The sequence below is a fragment of the Nicotiana attenuata genome, chromosome 6, assembly GCF_001879085.1.
Source record: "Nicotiana attenuata strain UT chromosome 6, NIATTr2, whole genome shotgun sequence".
NCBI lineage: Eukaryota > Viridiplantae > Streptophyta > Magnoliopsida > Solanales > Solanaceae > Nicotiana > Nicotiana attenuata.
The window spans coordinates 40,680,492-40,695,410 of record NC_031994.1 but is presented as its reverse complement, the minus strand read 5'-3'; the positions used below and the strand labels follow the sequence as shown (position 1 = coordinate 40,695,410).

The 14,919-nt window shown below is 36.7% G+C and overlaps 1 protein-coding gene across 1 annotated transcript; it reads left to right on the top strand.

Annotated features, from left to right (window-relative positions):
• Nucleotides 1,140-6,393, top strand: LOC109226878 (aluminum-activated malate transporter 4-like). The gene is made up of 6 exons (XM_019391770.1): nucleotides 1,140-1,678; nucleotides 1,827-1,964; nucleotides 3,245-3,508; nucleotides 3,601-3,737; nucleotides 3,899-4,045; nucleotides 5,267-6,393. Exons 1-6 carry the CDS (start codon nucleotides 1,330-1,332, stop codon nucleotides 5,912-5,914), a joined length of 1,683 nt encoding a protein of 560 aa, XP_019247315.1. The 5' UTR covers nucleotides 1,140-1,329; the 3' UTR covers nucleotides 5,915-6,393.

Below are 14,919 nucleotides of genomic sequence, written 5' to 3'. Positions count from 1 at the left end.
CGATTATGATTTTGTGAGAAATTTGGAGTGGGTATTGTTTGAACTTATTAGAAATAGTCTAAGTAGGTTGTATACAAAGTTTGAAGTTATTTGCTGGAGATTTGGACTAGTTTTATACTAGAATTGCAAGTGAAAATCATAGAAAAAGTTCATCATAGATGCTTATACACTTTTATACAGTGTTATACACTTTTATACAAATAGCTACATTATGTATATAGTTGTATAAAAGTGTATAAAGATGTATAATCACAGTAGTAAAAATATTCGTGATACACTATGTATATAGGTGTATAAGAAGAAGAAGAAGAAAATGTGAGAAATTCACCAAATACCTGTAAATAATGTATCAACCTTGTATAAAATAGTGTATAAGAGGTGTTTATACACTTTATATACTATTTATACAATATTATACATTATTATACAAATGAATCCTATCAATGGAGCTTCACAGGTTCTTCTTCTTCCTTGGGCATCCTCTGGAATTTAACTCAAATCCAGAATCTACTCTAAATCACTTGAAATTTAAGTTTTGAACTCCTGTTGATAATTCCAATCATTTGGGACAACACCCATTCCAAACAATTAACAAATCGAAAAACTCAATTTTCTGAAATCGAATCTTTGAACCATAAGTGATAAAATTATAGAATAATGCACTTCATAAGAGATTACCATCTTTGAATCTGGAAGAAGAATTGAAGGAGAATAACAATGGGAGAAAAATTTTCAGGTTATGTACAACCTTGGCTACACTGGGTAAGGGCTCCAAACGTGATTTTCTGATGGGTTGTTGAGCCAAATGACAAGGGGTGTAATTCTCCCTATATTTTATTGGATTTGACAAAATAATTTGAAATGAGTAATAAATACAGTGAATATAATATAAAAAAAAAATTTATCTTCTTATGATCAAGTGATAAGTAAAAATGAAAAATCTAGTAAAAGCGAAAGAGGGAGTAGAAATAAATAACATGTTGACGCAGCTCTTTGTGAAAGCAAACAACCTTCTTATGATTGAATTATTCTGCCTGACGGTTCTTTTTTTTCTATTTTTTGATTTTTGGTTCGCAACTGACGGTTGGTCTTGTTTTTTTTTTTTTTTTTTCTTTTTCTCCAACTGAGGGATTTATAAGAATGTTTCACTATTATCATGACCAACGGTTGCTCTTCTTTTTATAACTTTTAAGAGTTTCAATCTCATACAAGATCATTCTCTCTTCTATCTATCTATATACTTCAGAAAAAAGAATCATGCGAATTTTCCATCAAATTTTGCTGCTTTTATGAAAATTGATCCGAAATTCAGCAATTATACGGGTGAAAATGGCGGGGGCCAATGTGGATCAAAACTTTAATGAAACGAGCAAAGCGAGATTGCTGCACAATGGTTCAGAGTATGGATTGGATGCTTCATTTTACATTGAAAATGAAGGATTTTGGCGTCGATTACGCAATCGAATTAATGAATTTTGCAGTAATGTTAAACAAGGTTCATTCAAGGCAATTGAGATGGGTCGTAAGGATCCAAGGAAAGTCATTTTCGCTGCTAAGATGGGTTCAGCACTTTCCCTCGTTTCGGTTCTCATTTTCTTTAAAGAACCTCTATCCTATATTGGTACATACTCCATTTGGGCCATCCTCACCGTTGTCGTTGTATTCGAGTTCAGCATAGGTATGTTAAAATTTTGTGAATATTCAAACTATTTGAATGTTCATTGTTCTTTTACATTTATCCATTTTGACAAGTAACAGTTATCCATTTCTTTTGGTGGATATTCCTGCTTGATATCCACAATCTAATTGATATATACAAATGCTAGGTGCGACACTTAACAAAGGATTCAACAGGGCTTTGGGGACATTGTCTGCTGCAGGGCTAGCTTTGGGCATTGCCGAATTATCTGTTATGGCTGGAAAATGGCAGGAGGTTGTGATTGTCATCAGCATTTTTATTGCAGGTCTGGTTTGAATTCTAGTATTTTACATCAAGAATATCCTTCAATTCATGATGTACACATTGGGTACAGTTTCATTTGTGAATGAGCATGAACTTCTTTCATCCCATTTTATCTGCTTCCCCTTACTAGCAAGACTAGTTTAAGGAATAACTTAGCAGTTGAAATGTCAAACTATTCAATAGCAATTTAAGAGAATAGGTCACGGGTTAGAGCCGTAGAAACAACGTCTTGCAGAAATGCATGGTAAGGTTGCATACAATAGACCCTTCTGGTCCGACCCTTCCCCGGACCCCGCGCATAGCGTGCACCGGGCTGCCCTTTTTAGATGTCAAAATTTACTGATAGCTATCTTGTATTTGGGTTAGACGAAAAGATGAGCTCCGACTCCTTTTTCCTTTGTAACCCCCATGGCTTTGATCAATTCTGTAGTTCCGAGTAAATGATTACTTAATTCACACTCTCTCTTAATAGTGGTTTTGACTTCAATAAAGCCCCTCAACATCCAATGATTAGGCTGGTAGATGGAGTCACCAAGGGGGCAAAAATTGGGGAAAACCATTTTTCCCCTGGGAGGAGGGAGGGGTTGAGGGATAGGGTATAGAAAAATTAACGAATCCCCTAAAATGGAAAAAAGAGGAAGAAGAAAGGGAAACAGCGGCTTTTTGTGAAACTCTTCCTTTAAAATTTAGTATTGTACAAATTTGAAAAGGCTTTGTTTAGATTCTTATTACAGGGCTTTTCTCCTGAAAGTGTAAAATAGTACTTAGGCTAGAAGGATTGTGGAAATGTTGGTTATTAGGAGGAAAAAACAGCACGAGTAGAAGTCAATAGCGGGACTTCTTGCTGCTGAGAGTCGAAACGTTGAGAGTAGACTAGAAAGGAAAAGGAAGTAGAGAAGTCTAAGATTCAGATACAATCTTCTATAACCTCTTTTATTAAGACTACATAACGTACCAGAAGCACCAACAAGAATTACCATCTATATCTTTTCTAATGCATAAGCATTATATGGACAATACTAATCAAAGCAGAAAAGAAGCAGCAGCATAAAATGTAAAATTGAAGGAAGGGTTTTACCTGGTTGCTACATGGACAAAATCAAGTAAGAGAATTACTGCATAAGTCTGAGACTAATGCCTATCTGATATTATATTCTTTTACCTTTCACTTCCTCTGTAAAGTAACATCTCTTTTCTCCTGTTATCCTTGGTGAAATATGCATGGCTGTGCATCTGACTTGTGTGCAGCTCTAATCTTATTACTTTTATCTTTTGATTCAGGATTTTGTGCAACTTATTTGAAATTGTATCCTGCAATGAAGCAATATGAATATGGATTTCGAGTGTTCTTGTTGACATATTGTATTGTGCTGGTATCGGGAACTTCACATTTTTTTCAAGCAGCTGTTTCCCGATTGTTGCTAATTGGGGTTGGTGCTGGCGTCTGTTTACTTATAAACGTTGGCCTCTTCCCCATTTGGGCTGGTGAAGATTTGCACAAATTGGTGGTAAAGAATTTTAAGGGTGTTGCTACTTCTTTGGAAGGTGAGGATTTCCTCTATTCTTATCTTCAATTTGTCTTGGAACATGCTCTTTCCAGGCTATGCTGAACTAACACCAGCGACACGTCTTGTTAGGTTGTGTCAATGGCTATCTGCAATGTCTTGAATATGATAGGATACCGTCAAAAATTCTTCTTTACCAGGCCTCTGATGATCCTGTGTATAGTGGATACAGGGCCGCTATGGAGTCCACAAGCCAAGAGGATTCTCTGGTACACTATTCTTCATAGATACTTTATGGTGAATACAGAACTCAGAATGGTTCTTTTGAATTATTTTAGGATGGTTTTGGGGGTTGAAGTGGATTTTCATTTGGGACATAGGGATATTGCGCAATTTTCTCTTATTACTAACTTTTAAATTCCTGGTGCAGCTAGGTTTTGCTGTATGGGAACCCCCTCATGGCCGTTACAGGATGTTCAATTATCCGTGGGCTGAATATGTTAAAGTCAGTGGTGCATTGAGGCATTGCGCTTTCATGGTCATGGCTATGCATAGCTGTATTCTTTCGGAAATACAGGTAAAGCTTCAATGTTCAAACTCCTGCATCAAACTCTCTTCCTATTATATTGCAGATGCTTTTAAAATCATAGACTTGTTGGATTTGGTGATTCCTTATAACTGTTGTCTTACCTTCTCCAAAAAATGAAGTAAAGATCTTATTGAAGTAATTGGATATGATTTACCGAATTGGATATAAACTACAACCTGCATTTTGATATGCATCCCTTCAGCTATGAAGCAGCTTAGGAATTATGAATAGAGAATTTTAGATACTGTGCCAAGTACTCTCCATATCGGGCTTTTGCAACTCATCTTTGGGCCAAAAATGAAATGGGCAGAGAGAAATGTTTATAGATCTTCTGCAGATTATGAAATTCTCATATGTTAACTAACTTATTTTGGGGTGAGAAGTCACCCTTGGAACCTGAATTTGGTTGTGCATTTCTAAAGTATCCAGTGTTTTCAGATTTAAATTTTTATAGAGTCATAGATCGACCGTACATTTTTGTGCTATAGTGTTGTCCTTTTTACTGCCAATTGGATCTGCACTGTCCAGTTTTTACTTGACTTACCTGTGTTTGGTGGAGGTAGTTAGTTAGTATAAATCATTCATATATGTAAATAACTTATTATTAGTTCAACCAACCAATTTCAAAAATTGTCCATCAAAATCTTTGCATGTGGGCAATAACTGTGCCATTTTCCAATGTTTATTTGATTCTTCTTTTTGGAAACAAGTTATCCTAAAGATGTTGAGATGATTTAATCTGTTGCATTTTTAGACTGCATTTGTTTTTGTGGGGGTTTCTAAAGAAGTATTATAAACAAAAACTCCATATGACGGCTTCAGTACAAGTACTTTTGGTACTTAAAAAATGCTACTGTCATGATATGTCATAAGGAAGCTTCCAAGTTTTGCATTGTTAGACAACCACAAATGATTTATTGGCCAAAGATATGAAAGCAAGTATACATTGAGATTGGATTCATGTATTTTCAACTGGATAGAGCATATGTCTTATATTTTTATCTATTTCAATATATATTATTCTGAATAAAGTAAATGGAAAAAAAGGCCAGCTTTCTTATGTTCATCAAAGTAGCTGGATATCAAATATGATGGTACAGCTGATTTTTAGTTGTTTGCACTTCCTCTGTTCCTACTCTTTGAGGCCCATGATTAAGACTTTAAGCTTCATGGTTCCATATTAATTTCCGCAAATTGTCCTTATTGCAGGCAGCGTCTGAATTGAGGCAGGTCTTTTGCAAGGAGATCCAGAGAGTTGGGATTGAAGGAGCTAAAGTGATACGACATCTCGGAGACAAAGTAGAAAAGATGGAGAAACTTAGCCCCGGGGACCTTCTTGAAGAAGTTCATGAGGCTGCTGAGGATCTACAACTGTTGATTGACCAAAAATCTTATCTTTTGGTTCATGTGGAGAACTGGGAAAATGCAAATCGACCTAAGCAGTTTGAAGATCCTGAACATCTTCAGGAACTGAAGGACAACGAACCTAAACGCTTGGCGGTTAACTCCCTTAGTGAAGCAACTCTCAATTTAAGGTCTGCTCATACATTGAAATACCTGGATACTCAGAATCCAAATGCAAGTATGAATATTTCTGCTTCACAATTATGTTCCTCCGGGAATGTGTTCAATCAGATGGTGTGGCCTTCACGGCTTTCAATTCTTGGAGATGTGATTATAAATGAACGTGAAGTACGTACATATGAAAGTGCAAGTGCATTGTCGTTGTCGACTTTTACTTCCTTGTTAATTGAGTTTGTTGCAAGGCTTCAAAATCTTGTAAATGCATTTCAACAACTTAGTGAGAAGGCAAAATTTAAGGAACCTGTAGATGCAGAGGAGGCAACTAATTTCTAGAGCTGGCTGCTCAATTTCTCATGCTTCAAGGATTAAGTCAATTTTTTTCCTAACGCTAGTCATGAAGATGCTATCAGGCAACAACTCACTTAGGTAAATATATACTCGGAATGAAAATTTCCTACGAAGCTGAAGGTACGTTTTACCTAAGAGATGATAACAAAGTAGTAAGATATATATCTATGAGATGTCAAGAAAATGGATTTTAGTTGTGCAGCAAGGTGAGGAATTGCAGCGTTTGAGATTACAGAAAGCTGACTTGCTCAGCTGAAAAAAGTGAATTTGGGTTGATATGATTATAGTTGTAATTCTGTATTTGTAACCTCTTTTTCCAGATGGCAAGGGGAAGAGTTGTTTCACAAATATTTTATGTCCAGTTGGGATAATTTTTTGTATCTGGTTAAAGCTGATGGATTTTGGCGAACATTATCTGGAAAATGAAGCGTTGTTATACATGAAATGTAGATATAGTTATTTGTCTTGTAATGGTTTCACATTGAATTGATTATCTGATATTCACCAAATGATTAGCGTCCTATTTGGAATTGGAACATCTTAGAGATCCTCAGAGTAACATAAGCAAAAATAATATGTTTTGCTTTCCAGAATTCCCAGACTCAACTGTTGCCTTATTGACCATAGGAGGAACCTATTTGCTGGATATCTCAGCACATACTTGGAATTTGGAAATCTGCTGCTGGTGGTCAGGCTGGAGTCCAGCATTCTGGTTGCTTTTTTTTTTTTTTTTTTTTTTTTTTGTGGGGGTTGGGGAGCCCAAATCTGCATGAAGGCACATAAACAAGCCCTCAAACTTGGCCTCAGCGGGTAAGTATGCCCTCCAACTTTGGGTTTGCACTTTGCACAAGTAAACAACTCAACTTGTATAAAGTTGAACACGTAAACACAAATGCTGACATGACACATAAATTTTGGAGGTATCTAGATGATCATTTTGTAAATTGGAGTGTTCAACTGACAAAGTAGAGACAAGCTGAGGTGCCTACTTGTGCACACTTAAAGTTGGAGGGCGTACTTGCCGGCTGAGGCCAAGTTTGGGGGCTTGTTTATGTATTATGCCCTGCATAAAATTAGCTCGACGAGCTAAACTACAAGGACAAATTACCAATCGAGCGTAGGGAAAGCGAAAGGATGGTAACAAAAGTAATTTAAACAGCAACTTGCGAAGTATAGTGTTGCAAAAATGTTCTTTTCCTGAAAAAGAATGGTGGGTTTTAAGTAAAAGACTAACTGAGTTTATACCAAACTAGTAAAGTAAATACAAGAAACATGTTTTTCTTACACTCATTTATTATTTACTAATAGTTAAGTATTACGCATTCACTATAAATTTTAAATATTAAGATTTAATTATTTAATAAATATCGGATACAAAAAAAAATATTTTTTGTGATTCTAATACTATAGAACAAAAAGAAAGAAGTCACCAAAAATAAATACTCCACATTATTCTTTTTGGACTTTGGACTATCTATGTGATGACCCGATAGGTCACTTTGAGTTTTAGCCTTCATTTCGTGTCTTTTTCCGAAAAAATTTTATGTGAAAAATTGGAGAAAATGTTAAATTTAGCCTTAAAAATGATTTGAATTGACTACGGTCAATATTTTGTGTAAACGGATCCGGATCAGTATTTTGACGGTCCTTGTGGGTCCGTACCGTGATTTGGGACTTGGGCATATTCGCGGAATCGAATTTGAAAGTCCCTAACTTGATTTAACGTGATTTGTTGAAAAATTAGAAATTTGAAAGTTTAAAGAATTCCTAAGTTTGATCGTAGGTTGACTTTGTAGCTACTGGGTTCGAAGTTCGGTTTCGGAACTTGGAATAGGTTCATTTCGCTATTTATGACTTGTCTTTAAAATTTGATGCAAAACGGAGTTGATTTGACGTGATTCGGATGTCCTGTTGTAAGTTTGGAGGTTCTTAAGTTTCTTTGAAAATTTCATTCATTTTGATGTCCGACTCATGGTTCTAGGTGTTATTTTGGTGTTTTGATCTCGCGAGCAAGTTCGTGTGATGTTCTTATACTTGTATGCATATTTGGTTTGGAGCCCGAGGGGCTCGGGTGAGTTTCGAATAGGCTACAGACCACTTTGGACTTGAAGGATTGCTGGTTTTCACTGCTGCTGATATCTGGTGTATCCTTCTTCGCGATCGCGAAGGGTAACTGGAGATTGGGGAGGATTTCTTCTTCGCGAACGCGGAGCATTCGGGGAGGGGAGGGGGGGAGGAGGGGTAACCCTCCGCGAACGCGGCTCTTCACCCGCGAATGCAATGAGTAAGGGGCCCGGGAGGGGAGCAGCTAGGTGTTCTACGCAAACGCGATCAAAGGGTCGCGAACGTGATGGCCAGGGAGGAAGAGGCATCGCGAACGCGAGGAGCATCTAGCAAACGTGAAGGCCACTTAGGCCGCAGTGCTTCGCGATCACGTCAGGTCCTTTGCGAACGCGATGAAAACCTGATGCCAGTGATTTAAAATATCCCAAAGACGGGATTTTTTTCACTTTTCACCATCTTCACATTAGAGCTCGGCCTAGAGGCGATTTTGAAGAGAAATTTCATCCCCACTTCATAGGTTAGTATATTTTAACTCATTTTCTTCTATTTCCATCAACACCCATTGATTTCTGGCTTTTAGTCTATGCTCTTTTATGGTAGAAATTAGGGATTTGGGTAGAATTGGAAATTTTTGTAAAATTGAGATTTAGACCTCAAATTGAGGTCGAATTTCGGAACTAATCACATAATCGGGCTCGAGGGAAAAGGGGTAATTGGATTTTGGTCCGAATCTCGGATTTTGACCAAGCGAACCCAGGGTTGACTTTTGTTTACTTTTTGGGAAAAGTGTAAAGATCTTTGCTTTATCTATTGTAATTGATTTCCCTAGCATTGTTTGATGATATTAAGTCAATTTTGGTTAGATTCGATTGGTTTGGAGGTGAATTTTAGAGGAAAGGCCCTGGTTGAGCTTTGATTTGGTTGCAAAGCGAGGTAAGTGTTGGGTCTAACCTGATTTGAGGGAATTAGGAACCCTTGAACTATATGTTATGTGAATTACATGTGAAATGACGTATATGCGAGGTGACATTGTATATACGCCGTCAAATTAATTGTTTCCATGTCTTTCTCGTATTTTATGAATGATCTCACTCCATGCTTAACTGTTACATGCTTTAATTGCTTTCCCATGCGGTAATTTATTACTTGTCATTAATTATTCTTGTATTGAAATGTTTGTCCCTTCCATGACTCCGTTATTAATTTCTACTTGCCTTAATTGTCTTACTTGTACTCCTTAATTGTCACGTACTTGAATTGTCTTGTTGCTATTATATTATTTGTAGCATTCCTTTGATTAGTAATGGTTCCTTTATTGCATTGCTTTCATATTCTTTAATCATAGATATTCTTGTGAATTGAGCTATTTGATTGATTACATTTATTGAAATTGTTTATGGATCAGATTGCACACCGCAACGGTTGTAATATGGTGGAATAAGGGAGGATTTTGATATTGATATGGTGGGTCAGGTTACGCGCCGCAACGGTTGAGTACGTAATACTTGATATTGATAAATTGTGACATGGTAAAATAAGGGAGGATTATGACATTGATTATGATGATATGGCGGGATCGGGTTGCGCGCCGCAACGGATTTTATATGTGATTCTTGATATTGATAAATGATGCTATGGTGGAATAAGGGAGGATTGTGTGTGTACAGTGGGATCAGGTTGCGAGCCGTAACAGATTGTGTATGTTGTTTTCGTTGATGTTATTGTGTTGCTTTCCAGCATTTTTACATGAAATTATGAGATTGGTCATTCTGGGTTATCCGACTGTGAGGATTGAGTTCTTTTTCATAAATTAACTGCCTTACTTTCAATTTCTGTTTTCCTTCCTTGTTATTATTATATACTGCATAGTTATTGTAAGTGTCCGCCTTAGCCTCGTTACTACTTCGTCGAGGTTAGGCTCGGCACTTGTGAGCACGTGATTTTTGCCCTATATGAATTATTCCCAAAAATTCAAACAAAATGATTTCTTTCATTATTTTACAATTTTGTGAATTTTGTGTTAGTTTCTGTTAATTGTTTGCATTTTATTTGTGCATTTTAAAAATACTTGGCATTTGCGTTTAGGATCTAATTTCATATTTTAGGATTAATTAGTGGTTAAGTTATTTTTAGAACAAAATATGAAGAAAATAACAAAAAATAGTCCATTTTTGCATTTTTAATTGTTAATTGTGAATTTTTCACGAAATAGATTTTTTATTTAAACAATTTTAGGAATTAATTAGTTTAACTTTGAAAATATATTAGGTCTTTACTTTAATGTTTTGCATTTTTAATAAAATCATAAAACATACAAAATGAAAATGAAAATAAATAAAAGCAATAAAAGAAGAAAAACAAAAGAAATAAGGAAAAACAATTAAAAAGGTGGACCGGTCTTAATAAACACCCAACTTGGCCAAAATGGCCCAAATTCACCCCCACCCGGTCCAAATGACCATGCCCACTGAGACCAACAAAACGACGTAGTATAAGACAAACACTACATCGTTTTGAATTAGTTAAGTGCTCAATCAATCCCAGCCATCCATCTCCATAATCTAGCGGCCCAGGTTCAATCTCCACATTAAATAAAACTGTTCGAAAATATTAGAAACCCTAGAGACAGATTTCGTCTTCCTCGTACCCTTCTGTGCCTCCACCATCCGCCGCCTGCCGGAAGTCGTCTCCGCCGGCGGCCGGTCTCCAATCTCATCCAAAATTACACCATGGTACCCCCTCGTCCTCCCCATTCCGAATCTAAGCTTAGTTTCTTCCAAAACTTAGCCAAATTGGTCGAATATCCCAATCCGTGAACACCGCCTCCGCCGCCCGCGGCGGCGCCACCTCCGTTCCCGTCCAAATTAACACCCTTAAATCCTCTCCTCCTCCTATTTCCATATCTAGCCTTAGCTTCCCTCAAATCCTCACCAAAAGCTTCGAATTTTAAATCGAAAATTTCGGCCAAAACGTAAAGTTGTCCAAACGACTCCAAATTCACACCCCATACTCCCCTGACCTCCCTCATCCCTAATCCCTAACTGAAATGCTTCGAACATCACCGGAGCTTTTCGAATTTAAATCGAAAATTGGCCAAAAAACCCTAAAACCCTAATGTTGAGGATTTTTCGATTTTGGGCTATAATAGCCCTTAATCATGTGTTTTCTCATAAAAAACACATGATTAAGGACAATTGTGACCCAAAAATGCTATGGAAACTCATCAAATTCAAAGGCAGTCCGGTGAGTTCTGTTTCCTGTTTAACCTTTTTCTTTTTGTTTCTGTTCTCATAATTGCTAATTTCTAGTTTAATTTTCGTTTTAGTTTTGGTCAGTTTGTTCTGATTTTGTGTTCTAATTTTGTGCTTGATTTTCCTTTTGATTGTCTGTTTGATTTTTGCTTGATTGAATCAATAGTTCATAGTTTAATTAGTCTAGTTAATCTGTTTCAATTTCATCAATAATTGTTCTTTAATTCAGTATTTTTAAAGTAATTAGGCCTAGATGATTGGATATAACTGAATAGCTTAGTCTTTAATTAACTATAGTTGAATCTTAACTAGAACAAAAGGGGTTTGGGTTATTTAGTAATTTCAGGGGCAATCAAGGGTAGTTTAGGCATCCAAAACGGGCTGGTTTGTTAAGACATGGTAATTTTAGAATTCAAGTAAGGGTAGTATAGGCATTCCATAGGTAGGAAAACAAAGCTAGAACACCCTAGAACCTTCTAGAAGGGGGCCTTAGTGTAAGTTTCTGCATTTTTAATGCAGTAACTTGGGCAACAAGCCATAAAATTAGGGATTAAAGTATAATTTCTGAAAATAAAAAGGGGAAAAAATTAGTAAAAATTTCCAGAACCTTCTGCCCCTTTTTTATGCCTATAAAAGGCATGTCTAGTGCCTTAGATTACAATTTTGGACATCTGAAAAATCCCTCAAAGTTTCTAGAAGTTTGGAAGCTCTGAAAATTTCCTCCATTTTCACAAGTATTCATCAGCTCAAATTTCGAATTTCAAATTCAAAAACTTCTCTTAGATCTTATTTTCCTCCAAAAACAAAAAAAAAACAACAAAAACAACAGAAAATCCAAAAATCTACTGTTACATTGAGATTTTAGATTGATTGCAAGTCTATGTTTGGTCCTAGATTCAATTTCAAGTCGTTTAGGGGTTATTTCAAAGCTTTTTGATTTGTTTCTGATGGCTGAAGCTTCAGAGATCTGCTAGGATTGATTTCGAGTGGGTTTTTGGTTTCAATCGAGTTATTTTGGGTTCATTTTGGTGTTGTACTTCTGTTACACATTCCTGGGTTAAAATTGCTGCTGTGACTTGTTACTTGCTCTGCTAACTGCTTGATCTGCTGCTGATCCTCATCTCTTCTTGTTGAAATTCAGTTTCCAGGTACACACCTTGGATTTGATTCGATGTAGCCTTTCAAGTTGGAAATGAAATGGAAATACTCGCCTATTTGCTCCTTAGACTGTGCTTGTTAGACTGTTACATGTTAATAGTTAACAGATTTTAGACATAATTTAACTTTCGATTTGTATGTATATAAACCTGGACTGTATAATTGGATTCTCAGTGTAGTAGCAATAGTTAGATTCTCAGTGTGTTTTGATTTTGGTCCTTAGCTGAAGCTTTTATCTAGTGCTAGCCATAATATAGCTTGACCCCTCATATGAGTTCATTTTTGTGTTGAAAACCTGTTACCAGCCTGAAATTGGTGCCGAAACCATAAACACGCATGTGTTAGATAATAAAGTGTTAAGGTGTTATGAAAAGCATTAAGTACGTTTAAGTCAGGTGTAATTGTTATGTCCATGCACAGTTAAATTCAAAAGGAGTTATCAATTCAAAACTGAGTTCAGAATGGATATTCGTTCATATTAGTGTTAAATCAAATCTGTTGTGTATTCAAATACAGAAATAGCTTAACAGTTCATTTACAGGTTCAAATCATACAAAACAGTCCAGGGAATGTATTAATCTAGTTTACATTGGGCGAAATTTAGGAGTTATATGTCTCTTTGATAATTAGGTTTGAGGTTGCCAGATAAGAATCAATATTTGAAAGTTAAGTCAATCCTCCATTAAAGAATAGCTGTGAACTTAATTGATAGATGGGAGTTTATATATTTGGTTGTGGCAGCCTCATGCTACAGGCCTGGGCCACCTTTTCGAAGCCCAAACGTTACCGTTTCAGCTTGAATCAGACCTGGGCCTGAATCTGTTTAAGGCCCAGTGTCAAACAGTTTTCCCCTCTCATTTAGGCCTGATCGCAGGCCTATTACCAAACAGTTTCTTACCAAGCTGGTTGAAAATTCCTTTTATGGGGCTAAGTTTGAAGCCCAAAAATGCTGAAGGTTGGGACTTATGTTAAGATCACGGGATTAAATTTACAACATAGGTTTTGGGCCTCCTAGTTAAGTAGCATGCTTGAGTTAAGAGGTTTGCCTCTTGTTCAAGTGTGGACTTGAACTTGAGGTCCAAATTCCTTGATCACTTTAAATAATGGCAATTGATAAAATTGATTAATTAGGATTATTTAGAGACAAAATTAAATAGAAAATCATAGCTTGCTCTAGGATGGCCTTTAAATAATAAGATGAGACGCGCCTCGCCAAACAAAATGTATAAATTGCGGGGCCCTCATTAAATGCTTATATTAAAATACTTAGAATTCGGGGCGTGCCGTTTAGTGAATTTCACGGCCTCCCGCAAAGATAATAACACGCTAGCCACTTTAGGCGCGCTTTTAATAATTTTACCTTCTTAAATACGGGTGTGCATTTCATGCGAAGTCGACAATTTTCCACGATTTGGGATTCAAGCTAAACCGGTGACTTGGGACACCAAAAGCCAATCCTTTCCCAAGTGGCGACTCTAAAAATCAAATAAATAATCCCATTTCGAATAATGTCACTTTAAATGGAAAAACTCCCTTATACATTATCCTTCGGGGTAAGTATGAAAAAAAGGAGGTGTGACAGCACTTACAAAGTATATGGGGTCAGTTGTACTCATACTACACTCTGCACTTCTTGTGCAGATTTCGGAACGGGATCCAGCGGCGTCCAGTAGATTCACTCGGATCCAATTCTTGACGGAGACTTGAGGTACAGCTGCATAGCGTTCGCAACCCTGAAGTCTCCTTCTAAATTGCCTTAGCTGTTTATTTCAATTCAGAGAGTCATGCTTTCATTCAAACTATTATTTGTAGTACTCTAGACGCTCGTGTATTCGTGACACCAGTTCTGGGGTTTGTAGTTGGATATCGCCGTTTATCAGTTTAATTACTCTATTTCAGCTTATTAGTTTTCATTTGATTTGAATTGCTAAAAATGGTTAATAACTACTGTTTACCTCGAAAATACGAGTAACAATTAAATTTGATTTGTGGTTTTAAAGATACGTAATTTAGTTCAATACCAATTAATAATTAGGAAGTATGAAGTAGAAGTGAAAGAGAAAAGTGAATCAAACCAATGTTACTCAGCAACAGTGACCTCGAGCTTGGGGACCTCGAGGTAAGCTTGGTAAAATAAGAACAATAATAAAAGCAAAGTAAGAACAATAGAACTAAAGGACAATGCTGATGAAAAGTAGGCGAAAAAGGTAGAGTACATTCTTTTCTCAGTGACCAGATGGCCTTACAAATGATTGGGATCCCCTTTATATAACAGGGGAACCTTATATAAGGAATATTTCTATTTACAGTAGGGAATATTCTTGTTACAGCTGTCTAACTGACTAGTACGGAATCGTACAATCTTATTCCGAGATTCGCGCCATGACCTTGGGGACGTGGCAGGAATCTTGCTCTGGTACAAATCCATAACGGTACTATTTCGGAGTCGGGCATACTCGGGCCTGGTATTACTCGTACTCCTATCTCCGGGCATTGCGCTTTGTCTTCGAGCTTGAT

Bases quoted from the DNA above. Each gene is read 5' to 3' on its own strand.
- LOC109226878 (XM_019391770.1), top strand. From the start codon at position 1,330: ATGGCGGGGGCCAATGTGGATCAAAACTTTAATGAAACGAGCAAAGCG. The intron at 1,965-3,244 runs GTCTGGTTTGAA...CTTTTGATTCAG, and splicing joins CATCAGCATTTTTATTGCAG to GATTTTGTGCAACTTATTTG. The intron at 3,738-3,898 runs GTACACTATTCT...TTCCTGGTGCAG, and splicing joins CAAGCCAAGAGGATTCTCTG to CTAGGTTTTGCTGTATGGGA.